This window comes from Squalius cephalus (genome assembly GCF_949319135.1).
Source record: "Squalius cephalus genome assembly, chromosome: 17".
Classification (NCBI taxonomy): Eukaryota; Metazoa; Chordata; class Actinopteri; order Cypriniformes; family Leuciscidae; genus Squalius; species Squalius cephalus.
Window position 1 is genome coordinate 16,105,845 of NC_137138.1, and position 18,281 is coordinate 16,124,125.

Consider the following 18,281-nt stretch of genomic DNA (forward strand, 5'->3'; position numbering starts at 1 on the left):
TAACAATTTTGATTTACTGTTGAAATCTTGTATCTTGAATTGTTAATATTCATGTGAAGTTTAGCAAAATATTGAATAAAAGGAAAATTTAGCTTTTTAACTTTGTCTAAAATCCTCGAAATTTTACATATAGTTAATGAGTGGCATTTTTTTTTAAATTTAACAATCTGACACAATGACTCTTGCTATAAGCCAATGCTTGCTGTAAACATGCTCAAGGCTTTCTGAAAGTCGGTAAAAAAAAATCAATTAAAGTGTAGCAGTGTAGACCTATTTACCACTAAAAACCTGGGAGAAAAGCAAGCACATCTGAACTTAAAAAGTAATACCAGTACGAAGTATAAAAAAAAAAAAAAAATCAAATGTTTTCCTTATCTCTTTTCCTGTTTGGCATTCTGAGAAGTTTCCCACCCAGCAATAAGCTATTTTTATAATAGAAGGAAATGTCTGACTTTTGCTTGCTGGCTGGATAAATAAGATGATTTAAAGTTAATGCTGGGTTGTCCTGAAATTTGCTCTTTGTTTTACATGTATTGGTTTATGATACATATATATCTAGTCATATTTATCTATATTTATTTATTAACTATAACAATGTTTAAAATAAAATATAACTCAAAGATTTATGCATGAAATAAGTTTAATTTATTCATACCTAGCAACAGGGTCAGAATTAGTATGATCATCATTTCACAGAACATGAGCAGTTTAAATCTAACAGCTGGTATGACATTTTCAACAAATATTTCAGAATTCCAAACTTCATTGGAAAGCACACTTAATAACGCTTATGCCAGGGACCATACGCTATTTGAATTGTTGGGCGTATTTCATCAATGACTGTGATTCGTTTTGGATCCCAAACACAGTCTTCCTCAAGACCGCTTGGCACCATCCCACAGTGTGGAGGGCACCAGGCAGTGTCGTACCCCTTATCATGCCAGGTTTTCTGCAATGGATGACCTTGACGATCAATCTTTTTCACTCTCCCAACATTGACCATCACTCTCAGAACTACTCTCTGGTTCTCAGGTATGTCCAGAGGGTATTTGGTGGCCTTCTGTAGATCTCGGCTGAGGTAGACACCAGGCCCAAGCATCCCTTTAGAAGATTGTTTGAAGCCAGAGACTTTGATTTTTTCAGCAGCCTCCCTTGATGTGCCATGGTACATTCTGTAGACTTTACCCTCAGTTGGTTCTATGTAACTCTCAAGACATGGTGGAGCAGCTGGACCCAAGTCATCTTCAGCCCACATGTTTGCACCTGGACAAATCAAATCTTGAACAATTTAATAGAAACTCAGAATTTTACCAGATCACTAGCAAACAGACATAAAGACAAGCGCACTTAAAATGGTATTAAGAAGTAATTTATATTTACAATAAAATCATTCCAGTTGTTATGAGGTTTTTTTTTGTGGCACCAAAAAGCTAAAAGTACCAAATAGTTTTTTACAAAGACCAAGTGGTGCCTTACCTCTGATGTCGCTTCTAATGCTGATCTCTTCCTTCTGAGAGCAGGCCTATAAATACACATCTTTCAGGGTGTGTCCATGACGAAAGGTTCAGTTCAGGTTTAGTAGTAGTTTCAGTTTAAATCATCTTGGTAAACATTTTTACAGACTGAAATAACACTTTGTGTATTGAATTTCTGAAGTGTTGATTTTAAAGAGAAAAAGATTGAGATTTTACAATTATAAGATAATTATTTGGTAAAACTGTTGCCATTTGTTTTTTTTAAACATTCAAAAGCAAAGAGACATATTAAATTCTCTCAAAATAAGCCCAATATATTGATAAGTCTGAAGTAAACAGGATATTATGTGACCTTTGTCAAACTGTTATAAAACAAGCTGGAAATATAAAGTATTAATATGAAAATGAAAACATATAACTTTGATATCCATACAGGTTCTTCTTGTAAAAATGACCACTGGACTGATACGTGAAATGATCTGCTTATTAATCATGCTTAATTGATATGAAAATGAAAACTATACATTACTATAACTATAACAAGCAGAATCACTGAAGGAGAAAATCTCAAATTGTAAGCCACCTTTATTGTGATCAATGTTTGCTTTAGTTGGGCTCTTGACCCTTATATGTTTACTTTAAATTTTGTTTGGCTGTTGTATCTGAGTTATAACTGCCAGATGATCAAAGAAAAAAAAAGTGATCTGATGGTGTTGGTTATATTATGACAATCATCATTTGAACTTGATCACTGAACTCATTAAGATCCTTATTTCTGACTTAGATTTATGTTGTTGATTACAGCATAACTGAGATTCTGCATAAATATCCAGAATTTTAGATATAATACAAAGGATTTCTTAAAAGTTGTTTAAAAAAAAAAAAAAAAAATCTTTCTTTTAGGCACACACAGATGCCAAGATTCAGTCTCTCTCAACAATGATGACAAGCAGAATATTCAATTAGGAAAAGTAAATTACATAGACAATTCAGATCATAATTTATTCATACCGCAATGCATGATGGGAGCCAATAATGAGTTGTGATTGGTGGCAGCCACTGCAACATGCTTTATTATTGTCACCATTGTGGAGATTCACAGGCTGATTATTGATGTATGTGTTTCTAAATTAATTCATTTGAAAGTCTTTAGATCAGATCAATGTTTATTAAATATTTTGGATTATATTATAAATACTGAAAATCATATGCTGTAGAATCACAGAGCTGCTGTAATTAACAAGTTAAATCAAACTATCTCAATAAGTTTCATTTTTCAGATCACAACATGATTATGTCAAAACATAACCAACACCATCAGATCACATTTTTTCTTTGTCCATCTGACTGTTATAAATCAATAACAGAAGACAAGCAAAATGTAAAGTAAACATATAAGGGTCAAGATCCCAACTAAAGCAAACACTGATCACCATAATGTTGACTTGCAATTTGTGATTTTCTACTTCAGTGATTCTGCTTGTTAACATCAGGTGTATTCAATAATGCTCAATCATCACTCAATTAATCAATCATCTCTTTAACTTTAACACTCTTGAGTGTTAATTTAACACTCATATTTTAACACTTTACACTCTTGAGTGTGGACTCATATACACTCCCAGGAGTGTTAATTTAACACTGGAGTTTTTGCTGTGTTCTATGAAAATAGAACAACAGATCTTCTTATTGATCTTTTCAGAAATATACATTTCAAAACAACATTTAGCCTTTGAGGCATATACTTATATCAAAACAGAAAAGACTATTTTAATTCTCATGCATCCCTGTAAATGCAGATTGTCTGCAGATAATAATTTCTGTGAACAAGCAAATAACTGCAAAGCTCCTGATCACAGTGTGACAGAAGATGCACAAAAACAACAGTGATAACAGACAATTATTTGGCAAGACAGTCCTCTTTTTTCTTCCTTTAAAGGATTAGTTCACTTTCAAAAAAAATTTTGCTGATAATTTACTCACCCCGGATGTCATCCAAGATATCCATGTCTTTCTTACTTCAGTCGAAAAGAAATGAAGGTTTTTGAGGAAAACATTCCAGGATTTTTCTACACAGAATGGACTTCAGTGGCAACCAACTATACCAATATTCAAAGAAGGTTCAAATCTCCGTCTCAATGCAGCTTCAAAGTCTCTACACGATCCCAGTTGAGAAATAAGGGGCTTATCTTGCGAAACGATCGGTCATTTAAAAAAAAAAAAAAAAAAAAAAAATTATATATATATATATATATATATATATATATATATATATATATATATATACACACAGTGGGTACGGAAAGTATTCAGACCCCATACAATTTTTCACTCCTTGTTATATTGCAGCCATTTGCTAAAATCATTTAAGTTAATTTTTTTCCTCATTATTGTACACACAGCACCCTATATTGACAGAAAAACACAGAATTGTTGACATTTTTGCACATTTATTAAAAAAGAAAAACTAAAATATCACATGGTCCTAAGTATTCAGACCCTTTGCTCACTATTTAGTAGAAGCACCCTTTTGATCTAATACAGCCATGAGTCTTTTTGGGAAAGATGCAACAAGTTTTTCACACCTGTATTTGGGTATCCTCTGCCATTCCTCCTTGCAGATCCTCTCCAGTTCTGTCAGGTTGGATGGTAAACGTTGGTGGACAGCCATTTTCAGGTCTCTCCAGAGATGCTCAATTGGGTTTAAGTCAGGGCTCTGGCTGGGCCATTCAAGAACAGTCACGGAGTTGTTGTGAAGCCACTCCTTCGTTATTTTAGCTGTGTGCTTAGGGTCATTGTCTTGTTGGAAGGTGAACCTTCGGCCCAGTCTGAGGTCCAGAGCACTCTGGAGATGGTTTTCGTCCAGGATATCCCTGTACTTAGCCACATTCATCTTTCCCTCGATTGCAACCAGTTGTCCTGTCCCTGCAGCTGAAAAACACCCCCACAGCATGATGCTGCCACCACCATGCTTCACTGTTGAGACTGTATTAGACAGGTGATGAGCAGTGCCTGGTTTTCTCCACACATACCGCTTAGAATTAAGGCCTAAAAGTTCTATCTTGGTCTCATCAGACCAGAGAATCTTATTTATCACCATCTTAAACTCCATGCGGGCTTTCATGTGTCTTGCACTGAGGAGAGGCTTCCGTCGGGCCACTCTGCCATAAAGCACCCAATGGGGGATGGCTGCAGCGATGGTTGACTTACTACAACTTTCTCCCATCTTCCGACTGCATCTCTGGAGCTCAGCCACAGTGATCTTTGGGCTCTTCTCCCCCGATAGCTCAGTTTGGCCGGACGGCCAGCTCTAGGAAAGGTTCTGGTAGTCCCAAACGTCTTCCGTTTAAGGATTATGGAGGCCACTGTGCTCTTAGGAACCTTAAGTGCAGCAGAAATTTTTTTGTAACCTTGGCCAGATCTGTGCCTTGCCACAATTCTGTCTCTGAGCTCTTCAGGCAGTTCCTTTGACCTCATGATTCTCATTTGCTCTGACATGCACTTCTTCTTTGGGATTTAACGGCAGCCGGCATCCAAAAAAGTTGCATTGCTGCCATCTATGGGACTAACACCTTAACGTACTATATTCGGCTATAGTGTCTAATAAAAATTTGAAAAAACAATGTTTTCCCCTCCCGCTTGACCCTACTTCTAAAATACATTTCAAAGATAGTTCTTTTAAACCAACTTCACACAATTCTCTGATAAGATCTTGTCTTTGGAGGTCATAATTTCTACAATACATCAGAACATGTTGCACCGTCTCAGATTCCTGACATGAACACAAGCCACTCTGGTGTTTTCCTATAATAAATAAAGTGCTGTTCATATGTTCATGTGTGTCACAACAAAGGGTCTGAATACTTAGGACAATGTGATATTTCAGTTTTTCTTTTTTAATAAATGTGCAAAAATGTCAACAATTCTGTGTTTTTCTGTCAATATGGTGTGCTGTGTGTACAATAATGAGGAAAAAAATGAACTTAAATGATTTTAGCAAATGGCTGCAATATAACAAAGAAATATTAGTCTGAATATTTCCGTACCCACTGTATATACTTTTTAACCACAAATGTTCATCGTGTACTATCTGGAAAGGTCACGCATCACGTCATCTATCTAAGTTATTTGTCTGTGTACTCCGGTTCAAAAAGGTAGGGAAGGGCGAAAAATTTCATCTCATTTTCTCCTCCAACTTCAAAATTGTCCGACATCTTTGTTTTAATTTATTATTATTTTTATTTTTTTATGTGACCTTTCCAACGTAATGACGTAATAAGTGGCGCATCTCAGAGATGGTACAAGATGAGCATTTGTGGTTAAAACAGTCTTCTTCAAGGCTGCTTGGCACCATGCCACATTTTGGAGGGCACCAGGCAGTGTCATAACCATGATCATGCCAGGTATCCTGGATTGGATGGCCTTGGCAGTCAATCTTCTTCACTCTCCCAACATTGACTTTCACTTTCAGAACCACTCTCTGGTATGCACGCAGCTTCAGAGGATACCTGCAGGCCTTCTGTAGATCTCGGCTGAGGTAGACACCACGTCCCAGCATGCCATCATCAGACTGACGAAATCCCTCTTTTCTAATTTTCTTTGCAGCCTTCATGGATGTGCCATGATACATTGTGTAGACTTTACCTGATGTTGGATATGTGTTGCTTTGGAGGGAAGTTGAACCATTTCCACCCCCCATTTTCACCTAGACAAATCACAAATAGTGTAAATATCTTCAAACAAATAAGATTTATACTGGATCACAACTTAAATAAAAATAAATGATGTTGAAAAGAATCTTACATTTACAAAACCAACCAATACCACTTACCAATCGTCAAATTCAAACTCAACGACAAGCTATTTGCTCCCGGGAAATGCCTAGTCCAGCCCTCTTCTCTTTTTATGGTATCCTACTTGAGCAAACTTTTAGCCCGTAGACCCGTTAAAACATTACAATATAGCATTAAACAGTGTAGTTGAAGGCATACACAAGAATACCCAGCGAGAAAAAAGTCGTCATTCTTAGACATCCAGAAGACGTCCTCTCAGGAGCCAGAATGAAAGTTTTTTATACGTCTTTTCTGGACATTGTATAGACGTCAATTAAAGACGTGCTAAAGACGTCATTCTTAGACATCCAGAAGACGTCCTCTCAGGAGCCAGAATGAAAGGTTTTTTTACGTCTTTTCTAGACATTATATAGATGTCAAGTAAAGATGTGCTACAGACGTAATTGTTAGACATCTAAAGGCAGCCAGAATAAAAGTTGTATTAGACGTGTTTTCTGTAGTAGAAATGTCAAAGACTGTTAAAGACCCATACTGACATGGAAATCCCATATGTGCATTTTGCAAGGATCCAACTTTAAAAAATATTTACTTACAAATATTTACAAAACAGTGGCAGTGAGTGAGCTAGTTCTCACTGAGAAAAACCCAGTTACTCATTGTTAATGGTTGTCGTGTCATGAAACTGCAGACACACAGACCATAGACCTAAATAAGATTTTAAAGAATATTGATAATATTGAATATTCAATTGAATAACTGTGTAGTGTATATACTTGCATTTGTATATCTTAACAATATAACTGTAATAAACTGTTTACCATTTTCCTGTAAACCAAACTAATCACTCCAAGAAATCAACTATTTAAATCTCAAAATATATTTTTATTACTATTTTGTTCTGCTGGACCAAAACTTAACAGCCGGAAGAGTAAAGTATAAATTAACACAATAAAACTTAAAAGCCAGAACAGTAAAGTTGTAAATTAACACAATTCCCCTTTAAATAATCTATAAAATGTTGTTAAAACAATATAACATAACAATTAACAAAATATGGCTGCTATAAGGTTCACAAGCTTAATTTATAGCAGCAAGCAGTTTCAGATGATCGGCTACAGACTTTATTTGGGCCTCTGTTGCAGCTGGGTCCCATTTCATGACAGCAGCTACAATCAAAGCAAAAAAATCCACATGTAAAATAAATAAATACAAATGCCACTGTTGTGGTTTAGCTTAAATAGCAGAGATACATAGTTGAAAATTTGAGTACTCGAATCAATTAAATGAAATAAATCACAAATCAAGTAAAATTACATCAAGCCTGATATAAGGCATTCCACACACACACACACACACACACACACACACACACACACATATAGGGGCCATTTACAACTTCATGCGATTTTAGTGATCGGATAGCTATATGATCTTGAAAAGACCAGGTGTAAATGCCCTCCGAAACGCATTCGTGACGCATTTGAATCTGATTGCTCAAACCACTTCAGGAGGAGGTATGGGCCACATTCCCGAAGAAACTGGACAAGTGTAAATGCATCTGGTTGTTGAAACCACATATCTGTAAATTTTACTCCTCCCAAAAAACGCTCTAAAATAAAGGTGTGAGAGCGTTTTATAGGCTAAATGTCATGTTATAGCCAGTTATAACGACGCTACTGCCGCATCGCCGCTGACCATCTAACGTTATTCATCAAGCCAACGTGCAAACTATCGCAAATCAAAGTGAAAGTAAGTCCCCGATGCTTAATATAAATGCATAGATTTTGTAATTATTCATAAATTAAATAGTTTCCAGGCAAAAGACATGGAACCATTAACAATAAAACAACACTAGGCTATTGTTTTTTATTATTTATTTATTTATTATGTCTTTGTTTAGATTATATAGGCATATTAACATACTTTTTAACAAAACCATTTTGCATTTTGATTTCACATTGCTTCAGAAAATCAATATTATTTCAATCAATTAAGAATAATAAAAAATCATCACTTATAATGTGCATGTTTGTTTTTATCAATGGATGTATTGATTAAAAAAAGCATGTAGGCCAATATACATACACAAAACTTCAAGGCAACTAATTAAAATGTGTTTATTTTGAATTAGTTTTATTTCTCCAGCTTCAGCATCAGAAACTGTTGTAAGACATCAGAGCACTGTAATGATCAAATTCTCAATAAAACACTATCATTTAGGATAAAATATTGCTAATTTCATTGCTCAGCTAGCAAACATCACATACTCCCTGGACGAATGACATCAATGACTGTGATTCGTCTTGGATCCCAAACACAGTCTTGCTCAAGACCACTTCGCACCATCCCCACCAGGTTGGGAGGGCACCAGGCAGTGTCATACCCCTTATCATGCCAGGTTTTCTGCAATGGATGACCTTGATAATCAATCTTTTTCACTTTACCAACATTAACCTTCACTCTCAGAACGCTTCTCTGATGCATAGGCATATGCACAGGGACATTAAAGGCCTTTTCTACATCTCGGCTGAGGTAGACTCCATGTCCAAATATGCCATTAGACTGACAAAAGCCATGTGCTTTGATGTTTTCTGCATCCTCCTTAGATGTGCCATAAAACATTGTGTAGTTTTTGCCTTCAACTGGATCAGCAAGAATAGTGTTTTGAAGGCTTGGTGGAATTACATCAATAATAGTGATTCGCTTCGGATCCCAAACACAGTCTTCCTCAAGACCGCTTGACACCATCCCACAGTTTGGAGGGCACCAGGCAGTGTCATACCTATGATCATGCCAGGTTTTCTGCATTGGATGACGTTTATGGTCAATTTTCTTCACTTTCCCAACATCAACCTTCACTCTTATAACAACTCTCTCGTGTGGCTTGTCAAGCGGGTATCTGCTGGCCTTGTTAAGATCTCGGCTGAGGTAGACGCCACGTCCCAGCATTCCATCTTGAGATGGCTGAAAGCCTTTGACTTTGATCTCTTCTGCTGCTTTTTCAGTAGTCCCGTGATACATTCGGTATATTTTACCATCCACAGGCTCTGTATTGCTTTGGAGACAAGGCACACCTGGATACAAGTCACTCTCTGTCCACATGTTTAAGCCTAAAGGCAAAAAATAGCATAAAGACAAAAAATAACCAGTCAGTTTTCATGTTCAAGTTCGGATAGAGAACAGCAGAAAGAGGGAAGGAAGTCATTAAGGAGGAATATGTTTTTTTTTTTTGTATTTTGTTTTGTATAATATTAGAACATTTATCTAAATCGTCACATTCATGATATATTACCTTTGTGATGACAAATTCAGTCTGAGCAGAGATCAGTCGTCTTGGACACACCTTAAACAAATAAGCTGAAGAGGCGGAGAAAAAATGCATCTGAAGCAGCGCAATTGAGAACATTTTTTTTTCTCTGATGACATACTTAAACTTAATTTGACTATGCAAATTGTTTTATTCTATGAAATGTCAGCATGTACAGTGCATGGGCAAATGAAGATTCACTGAATGTGCTTGTATTTGAGGCACAATTCATGTTCTGAAATTAAGTCAAATATCTCAGCCAGTATGGCATTCCTGTAAAGAACATTATCAGTCTGGGGTGCGTTTCCCGAAAGCATCGTTGGCCAACTATGGTCGCAAGTTCCGTCGTTACCAATAGAGTTCAATGGACATTGCGATGAACTTGCGACCATAGTTGGCCAACGATGCTTTCGGGAAACGCACCCCTGATGGGGTTCAAAGTACAGGTACAGATTGTGCATATGACTCAAGTGTGGACAGAACAGTCAGGCAATGATTTATTAAAAGTCAATATCAATAGAATGAAAATAAGTCCAATAAGACTGAGGCTAAACAATGCTGAGACAAACAATGATACAAATAAGCATGCTCAAATCTTAATTCAGAATATGGCCAAGAATAAACTGGGATAAATGGACTGAATAACAGGCATGAGAAAAACTGGGCAAAGAACTGCAGAATTTTACAGTGCTATTGACTACAAGCATTTTTTATTTCAGATAACACTAGAAGACGTTTAACATTAGTATTGGCTACAGTATAAAATCATTTAACTGGTTATTCTGGGATTTGTTAGGATTTATAATGACCAATAAACCAAGACAAAACGGTGCCTTACCTCTGATGTCGCTTCTGTTGCTGATCGTTCGTTCTGAAAGCAGGGATAAATTGAATATCTTTCAGGGTGTGTCCATTACGGGAAATGCTCCATTGAGTTTCAGTTTCTTTTCATCTTTGTGAACTATTATGTATTGCAACCACACTTTATGTAATGATATTTGTAAAGCGTAGTGCTGTAAATTTGATTGATTATATAATTTTATGTTTAGAATATTAAAAGTTATAAAATTATGAAATTGATTGTACGACTATTTGGTAAAACCGTGTTCCTTTTTTTGTTTGTTTTTCCCTCTCTCATACAATATATTGATAATTTTGAAGCATGATGTAACCTTTATAAAACTTCTATGAAAACAGGAACTGCACTCATCTCAATTTTACTTTAACTTTATAAAATACTTGGTGTTTATGGAATTACTTGGACTGCAATGGTAGAAGTCAAAGCTTAACATGGACTGCTGAATGATTTAAAATGTCTAATTAATTAATTTCATGTAGGCCTATATATTTCATATTTATATATGATATTGCTATTGATTTATTTTAGAATACATGTTTTATTACTATTGCAATAAAATATGAACTCTCTATTTTACCCCATTTTCCTATAATTTAAGCTTCATTTCTAATGTACAGGACTGGAAACCCCACACATTTAATCAGTTTAATGAACAATACATATAACTCATCTGATATGATTTTAACACATGCAATTATTTATTTAGCTTATAAGTTAAACAAGAAAACTATATGTTATCAATATCATGGCATGTAAGAAACTCGCTTCAGACCAGTAAATGCAATATTTTTTTATAGCCTAAGGTATTTTGAAGTTTAAGAGCGCAGTGTGATCACAACACAAATACCATCATTGAAAAACACTGTTTACTGTTAACTGAAATTTGCTATTGGTTATGGACCACATTTCTTTCATGCTTAGAATAAAAAGCATCTTTGGAATCAAAATATCAGATTTTTCTTAACTTTTGAACCACGCCATCTAAACTAATTATATTTCTTCAAGAGGACCTATGCAAAATTCACTTTTACATTTGAACGTGTGTCAGCAGTGTGTGAACACAACCACCCTAAAATGGTGAACTTTGTGTGTTTTTGACATAACCTTGCATGTATTTGACAGTTTAAGCACAATAAGACGTGAAAGACAACTTAGTTTAATACTCAAGAGACTGACGTCCAGCTCTCTGTGCGGAAGCTTCGGATTTGCGCGCCCAGAAAACCATAAATCAGAAGTTTAGACTGATATGGCTTTAAAACACATGCAGCTTTAAATTATAAAAAAAATTTTTTATCCTCGTCTGTTCTTGTTGTTTATCTGTGTTTTGTTTTCGTTTGTTTTTTGGTCGATTTGTGTATTTTGTAGAATTTCTGTAGTATTTCTGCAATACATTTTTTTTGTCTTAAATTTATTAAAATTTATATAAAAATAAAAAAAACATGCAGATAATAAACTTTCATGATGATAAAGAACTAAAGATACATGCATGAATTATGATAATTAAAGATACATGAATGAAAAGAGCATGTTTTTCCTTCCACTCAAAAATGATGAATTTACAACATGGTATAATAAATTATCTGTGGGCATGGGCGTAGGTTTAGGGGGGGACGCTAGGTACTAGTCCCAATCAATATTTTGAGATGACAGATTTGTCCCCACCAATATTTAGCAAGCTCCTTTGAACTGCTATTTGGATCTTTGCGCTGCTATTTGGATCGATTCCAACGGCCAAAACAACGACAGTACAAGAAACGCCGTAATTTGATTGGCGGCGGTGTATCTGACAGGCTACACGCGCGGGCCGGGACTACTTTTGTGCTTGCACTGGCAGCGAGCGGGTGGTGTGTGTGTGTGTGTGTGTGTGTGTGCGCGCGTGTCGACGACGCCAACGGTAAGTTACCAGGGCTGTCTCTCTGCCACATACAAAGGCCAGAGTAAAACATTTTAATATTCCGTTTTTTGCCACTTTTTGTACTTTGTAGATAGATCAGCTATGCCACCCAAGAAGAAGAAAGGGGACATACGAAGCTTTTTCATAAAGCAGAGTGTAAGTAGGCAAAATAACTAGTCACACAAATAAACTAGCAGTAGTGACTGACCAGGCTTTCAAATGCAGATTCTACTGTGGAAAATAGTATTGGTGATAGTATGTGTTACCCAGGATGTTGTTACAGTTAAACCTAGCAGCAGCAATCTTTCAACTAAGGTTAAGAGTATTGATTAGGCTGTGCAGCACAGCACTGATAGACTCATAGAAGTCGCGCTATCATGATAGAATGCTACGTTATAGCAAGTCACTGAATGTTAATTAGCTGACCTTAACTTAGAATCTTGCAGTCAACATAAACAGTGGATCTGAGACATTTTTCGTTTCTACATTCTATTTATGTAATGTATGTAATGTATTTGTGAGTGAGTGTAGCCTAAGAATTTAATATTTAAGAATAGAATATATCAATAGAATTTGATATAGAATAGTAAATACAATTTTAGTATTAATGGAATACTGTAATCATGGATAATAATAATAATAGATAATAATAGCCTAATGGATTTGTTGTGTTGAATGCATACTATGATACGTGTGTATTTTATTCATTTGTTCATTATTTAATAATTTATGTTAATAAAACGTTTGGTTGTTCAGCATTACACAGTCTCAGGTTTTTATTTTTATTTTTTGAGAGTGTATTTTTGATATTATACAGTTATACTAGTTCTTTAGGGACAGTATACAGGATGGTGTATTGGGGTCAGGATACAATATAATGAGATGAAGTAGATTCACTTCTGTATTGTGATATTCTGTATTGCCAACAGTCTGAAATCGCCATTAAAGCACTGGTATCTTACAACAAAATAATTCCAGGGGAGGGGGAGGGGGGATGTCCCCACCAAAGCTGAGGCCAAACCTACGCCCTTGTCTGTGGGGTATTTGGAGCTGAGCTGAAACTTCACAGACACATTCTGGGACACCTCAGACTTATATTAGGTCTTGTAAAAATGGGCATAATAGGTCCCATTTCAGTAACAACCTTGATTTTAGCTTTTAGCTTTAGATTTTAGCTTACAGTCATGTAAGTGCAATGTGCAAAACAAGTTGCAATTATCAATCCAGTGCATTATTCATTTGACATGAAATCTTTTATTCTTAAAACTCATGAAAAAGGAAGCAGCACATTTGCAATTTCTACCTGTTTTATGTTGTTGTTGTTTTTTCTTTCTTTTTAACAATAATAAGCACATTGCACATTTGGATAAATTACATCTATGATCTGAATCCGCTGTGGATCCCAAACACAGTCTTCTTCAAGACCACTTCGCACCATGCCACATTTTGGAGGGCACCAGGCAGTGTCGTACCCATTCTCATGCCAGGTTTTCTGCATTGGATGACCTTGATAATCAATCTTCTTCACTCTTCCAACATTGACCTTCACTCTAATAACAGCCCTCTCATGTTCAGACAAATGAAGCGGGTATCTGCTGGCCTTGTTAAGATCTCGGCTGAGGTAGACGCCACGTCCCAGCATTCCATCTTGAGATTGCTTAAAGCCCCGGCTCATGATCTGCTGTGCAGCATATCGAGATGTCCCATGATACATTAGGTATATATTACCATTCACAGGCACAGAGTAGCTTTCGAGACACGGCACACCTGAATACAAGTCATTCTCTGCCCACATGTTTAAATCTAGAGAAACCAAACAATACTGTTTATCTGCTGTTCTATTAAGATGTGCTGGTGAAGGTTTTAATTTTGAGGTTGTTGTTTATTTTGAAATCAGAGATATAGCTTTTGCTGTAAAGTTTAAAGAAATATGATGCTTACCTCTTGGATGACAAATTCAGACTGTGCACAAATCAGCCAGAGGTGGAGAATATCTTGAAGCCACACCTTCAACAAGTTGGAAACCCCCAAACTTTAAGTTTCGTTTCTTTCGAAAGAAATTATAATCGGAAACAGCTGCCATGCAGACAGCAGCAGAATGTGTTTACCTTAAGTCAAAATCTTGTTTTGAATTCAGAATTTCACAATTCACAGTTTCTTTGTGCCCCTTATTGTCATCCCGTCTTTAAAATCTCTTTCACATTATTTTGTACAGTAGCTTTACAGTCATAAAACAACAGCTGCTCTTAAATAAAATCTTTTAATTCACAATTCAGAGTTGGGCTCAAAGGGAGTGGATTCTGGAATCCACTGCCGCTTCAATGTATATCTAATAAGTGATTATAATCAAGGTATCAATCAATATTTTTCCTTTTACAAATTAAATGATTTGACTGACTTCTTTAAGCTTATGAGATTTATGTAGTTATATAATTATATGTCTGTTTAATGGAATGTGCTCTCTCTATGTTTTTGAGAGAAGGACCCAACATAACAAGACAGCCGAGGTCACTTCAGTAAACTTCTGGCTTCTGAACTGGTTGCAGTTCCACTCTGGTTCCATATGAGGGCGCTCACAGGACGAGTGCAGAATGAATGGAGGTCTATGGAGCTATACCCCTCAAAATCCAACTTTTCTCAGGATACAATTTTTTGTCTAGTAATTTGAATGTTGTATTCGAAAGGAGATGCAAAGAAATTACACACTGGGTGTTCGATTTTTTAGAGTCACTTATTTGCTTTAAAAAGTCTTTTAAAATGTCAATGACGTCATACACATCATACGACCAGAGATACTGCTTTACGGCAATCCTTCAGTCACTTTGGTGCTTTCGCGCTCTGCACTTTCTTTTCTCTCGAGGCATCGACAACACAGCTGACACAGGTAAATACACGTGCTAGAAGAGTTTTTGTTTTGTGGTTTTAAAAGACCACGCCGAAAATACACACACACACACACACACACACACACACACACACACACAAACACACACACACACGATGCCATCAAGCGATATCTCTGGTCGTAATCAGTCCTTCACTGACCCTTGCGTGTTATGGGCAACAACCTGTAAGAAATCGAAAGGACATAAGTACTCGTTCATTCAACTTTCGACCTATAACCCATGTTGAACTTGCAAAACCTACAATCAAATATGAGATTTCTCAACGGCAATTGGGTGAAAGAGACAAATTCAGCTGTCTAGCACCATAGACTCCCATTCATTTTGCACTCATGGCCGATCGCCCCCAGTGGAACTCTGGTGGAACTACAACCAAAATTTGGTACAATAGGACTTAATAGGGAGTGGCCAGGCTCTCCGTAGACGGGCTCTGGCTCAACTAACTTCAGCCTTGAAGAATCTGTGTATCTGTGTTGTGTATGTGCGGTATATTCTTTGTTACAGACTTGTTTTCTTCGACATGCTGGCGCAAAGACACACTGTCTCGTGACCTCGGAGGACCACTCTAACTCAAGGTCCTGGTGTCAGCCGTACAGACTGTGGAGATGTGCTACTGCCTGTGTGGAAATTTCCAGTGTTTATCTATTTCTTAGCAAATCAGAATCAGTCAACCTGAAGTAATGACTTGATTTTTGTGAATGTAAAGCAGGGCGGCCTGCGAAGTCCTTGTGAGTCTTGAAGCTGACTGATGACTTCTGCCTGATGAAACTGCAAACTATCTTCAGTAAAAATGGTCTTCAATTTATTATAATTCTGACTCTTGTCTTCAATTGACTGCACTTCTAACCCCTGGTCTTCATTCATCATATCTGGTCTTTGGGCCTTTAACTGTAAATTCCCAACAGGCTGTTTTATTTATTTATTTATTTATTTATTTATTTATTTATTTATCACAGAGCCTTAGTGTAAATTTGTGTCTTTGAATTTCAAAACATGGTAATCATGAGAGGTCTATGATAAAATAACCCCCAGTTGAATAGCAAGTGTGATATGAACGTATGAAAATATAAAAAATTTAAAGATATAAAAATAAATTAGTGTATCAGAATGTTTATCTTGGCAGTGAAATACTGCATGCAGATCAGAGGAAGTGATTCATTTTGTGAAGACATTTCCTGGAAAATATCATCTGGATGGATGAGGTCTGCATGAGAACATAGAGGCACATGCATCTTCTGTGCAAAAGCTGTAACCTTGCTTTTGTTGTTGTTGTTGCTAAGCAACCATTGGAAAGGTCCAACAGAGGTTATAAGAGCCAGATATTCTTCACAACACATTTTAAGCATGAATTCTCTTCCTATTCATTTATTTTGTTGATGTCTGGAACTAGTCTGGAACTAGGCAAGGCAAGTTTATTTATATAGCACATTTCATACACAGTGGCAATTCAAAGTGCTTTACATAGAAGAAATTAAAATAATAAAAAGAAATAAGAATAATTAAAACAGTTTATAAAAATAAAATAAAATACAGTACAGTACAAACAGTCGGACAAACAGTGGCACAGTGCTCATTCAGTAAATGCACAGCTAAACAGAAGTGTTTTGAGTCTGGATTTGAATGTGACTACTGTAGGAGCACATCTGATCTCCTCTGGAAGCTGGTTCCAGCTGCGGCTGGCATAGTAGCTGAAAAGCGGACTCGCCATGTTTAGAGTGAACCCTTGGTATAGCTGATATGATCCTAATGATCTGAGTGATCTGTTGGGTTTATATTCAGTGAGCATATCTGCAATATATTGAGGTCCTAGGCCATTGAATGATTTATATACCAGTAATAATACTTTAAAATCAATCCTAAATTTAACTGGGAACCAGTGTAAAGACTTGAGGACTGGTGTGATATGTTCATATTTTCTGGTTCTGCTCAGAATCCTGGCGGCAGCGTTCTGTATGAGCTGCAACTGTCTTATGGTCTTTTTGGGAAGGCCAGTGAGGAGTCCATTACAATAATCTGGTGATGAAGGCATGCACAAGTTTCTCTAAGTCTTGTCTGGAAACAAAGCATCTAATTCTTGCTATATTTTTCAGATGATAGTATGCTGATTTAGTTATTGCTTTGACATGACTACTGAAACTAAGGTCTGACTCTAGTGTCACACCGAGATTCCTGACTTGATGTTTAGTTGTTTGACCCCAAGAGAGAAGGTATGCGTTCACCTGGAGAACTTCATCTTTGTTTCCAAATGCAATGACTTCAGTTTTGTCTTTGTTTAACTGAAGAAAGTTTTGACACATCCAACTGTTGACTTCATCAATGCATTGGCACAGGGAGTCAATGGGGCTGTAGTCATTAGGCGATAGGGCTAAGTAGATCTGTGTGTCGTCTGCATAGCTGTGGTAAGCAATTTGGTTCTTTCTCATTATTTGGCTCATTGGGAGCATATACAGGTTGAACAGGAGTGGCGCAAGAATTGAGCCTTGAGGGACTCCGCATGTCATGGATGTCCACTCAGACTTATGGTCTCCTATACTCACATAATAACCTCTCCCATCTAAGTATGACCTGAACCATTTTAGGACTATCCCAGAAAGCCCCACCCAGTTTTCCAGCCTGTCAAGAAGTATGTTATGATCGACAGTGTCAAATGCAGCACTGAGGTCGAGTAGTACCAGCACTGATAATTTGAATCAGTATTTAAGCGAATATCGTTTATTATCTTTATGAGCGCTGTCTCTGTGCTGTGGTGCGGTCGGAAACCAGATTGAAAATTGTCAAAGGATCCATTCAAGCTCAAGAATTTGTTCAGCTGATTGAAGAAAACTTTTTCAATGATCTTGCCTATGAAAGGAAGATTTGAAATCGGCCTATAGTTGCTTAATATGGTCTTATCCAGATTGCTCTTTTTCAAGAGGGGCTTGACAACTGCAGTTTTCAGGGAGTTTGGAAAACTCCCAGAGAGAAGTGAGGCATTTACCACTTCTAGAAGATCTGCTTCTAAACTGTTTAGCACACTTTTGAAAAAAGATGTGGGAAGTGTGTCAGGAGCG

The 18,281-nt window shown here is 36.7% G+C and overlaps 1 protein-coding gene and 1 long non-coding RNA gene across 2 annotated transcripts; both read right to left on the bottom strand.

Annotated features, from left to right (window-relative positions):
• Nucleotides 1-7,139: 7,139 nt before the first annotated feature.
• LOC307174551 (uncharacterized protein) lies at nt 7,140-10,467 on the bottom strand. Its single transcript, XM_079898437.1, has 2 exons — nt 10,414-10,467; nt 7,140-9,378 (listed from the first exon to the last, which is right to left on the bottom strand). The coding sequence occupies exon 2, from the start codon at nt 9,368-9,370 to the stop codon at nt 8,528-8,530; it is 843 nt and encodes a 280-aa protein (XP_079754563.1). The 5' UTR covers nt 9,371-9,378; nt 10,414-10,467; the 3' UTR covers nt 7,140-8,527.
• Nucleotides 10,468-11,109: 642 nt separating this feature from the next.
• Nucleotides 11,110-14,342, bottom strand: LOC307174558. Its single transcript, XR_013824008.1, has 3 exons — nt 14,270-14,342; nt 13,354-14,131; nt 11,110-12,014 (listed from the first exon to the last, which is right to left on the bottom strand). It is a non-coding gene; the product is annotated as an uncharacterized lncRNA (long non-coding RNA).
• Between the last annotated feature and the right edge of the window lie 3,939 nt (nt 14,343-18,281).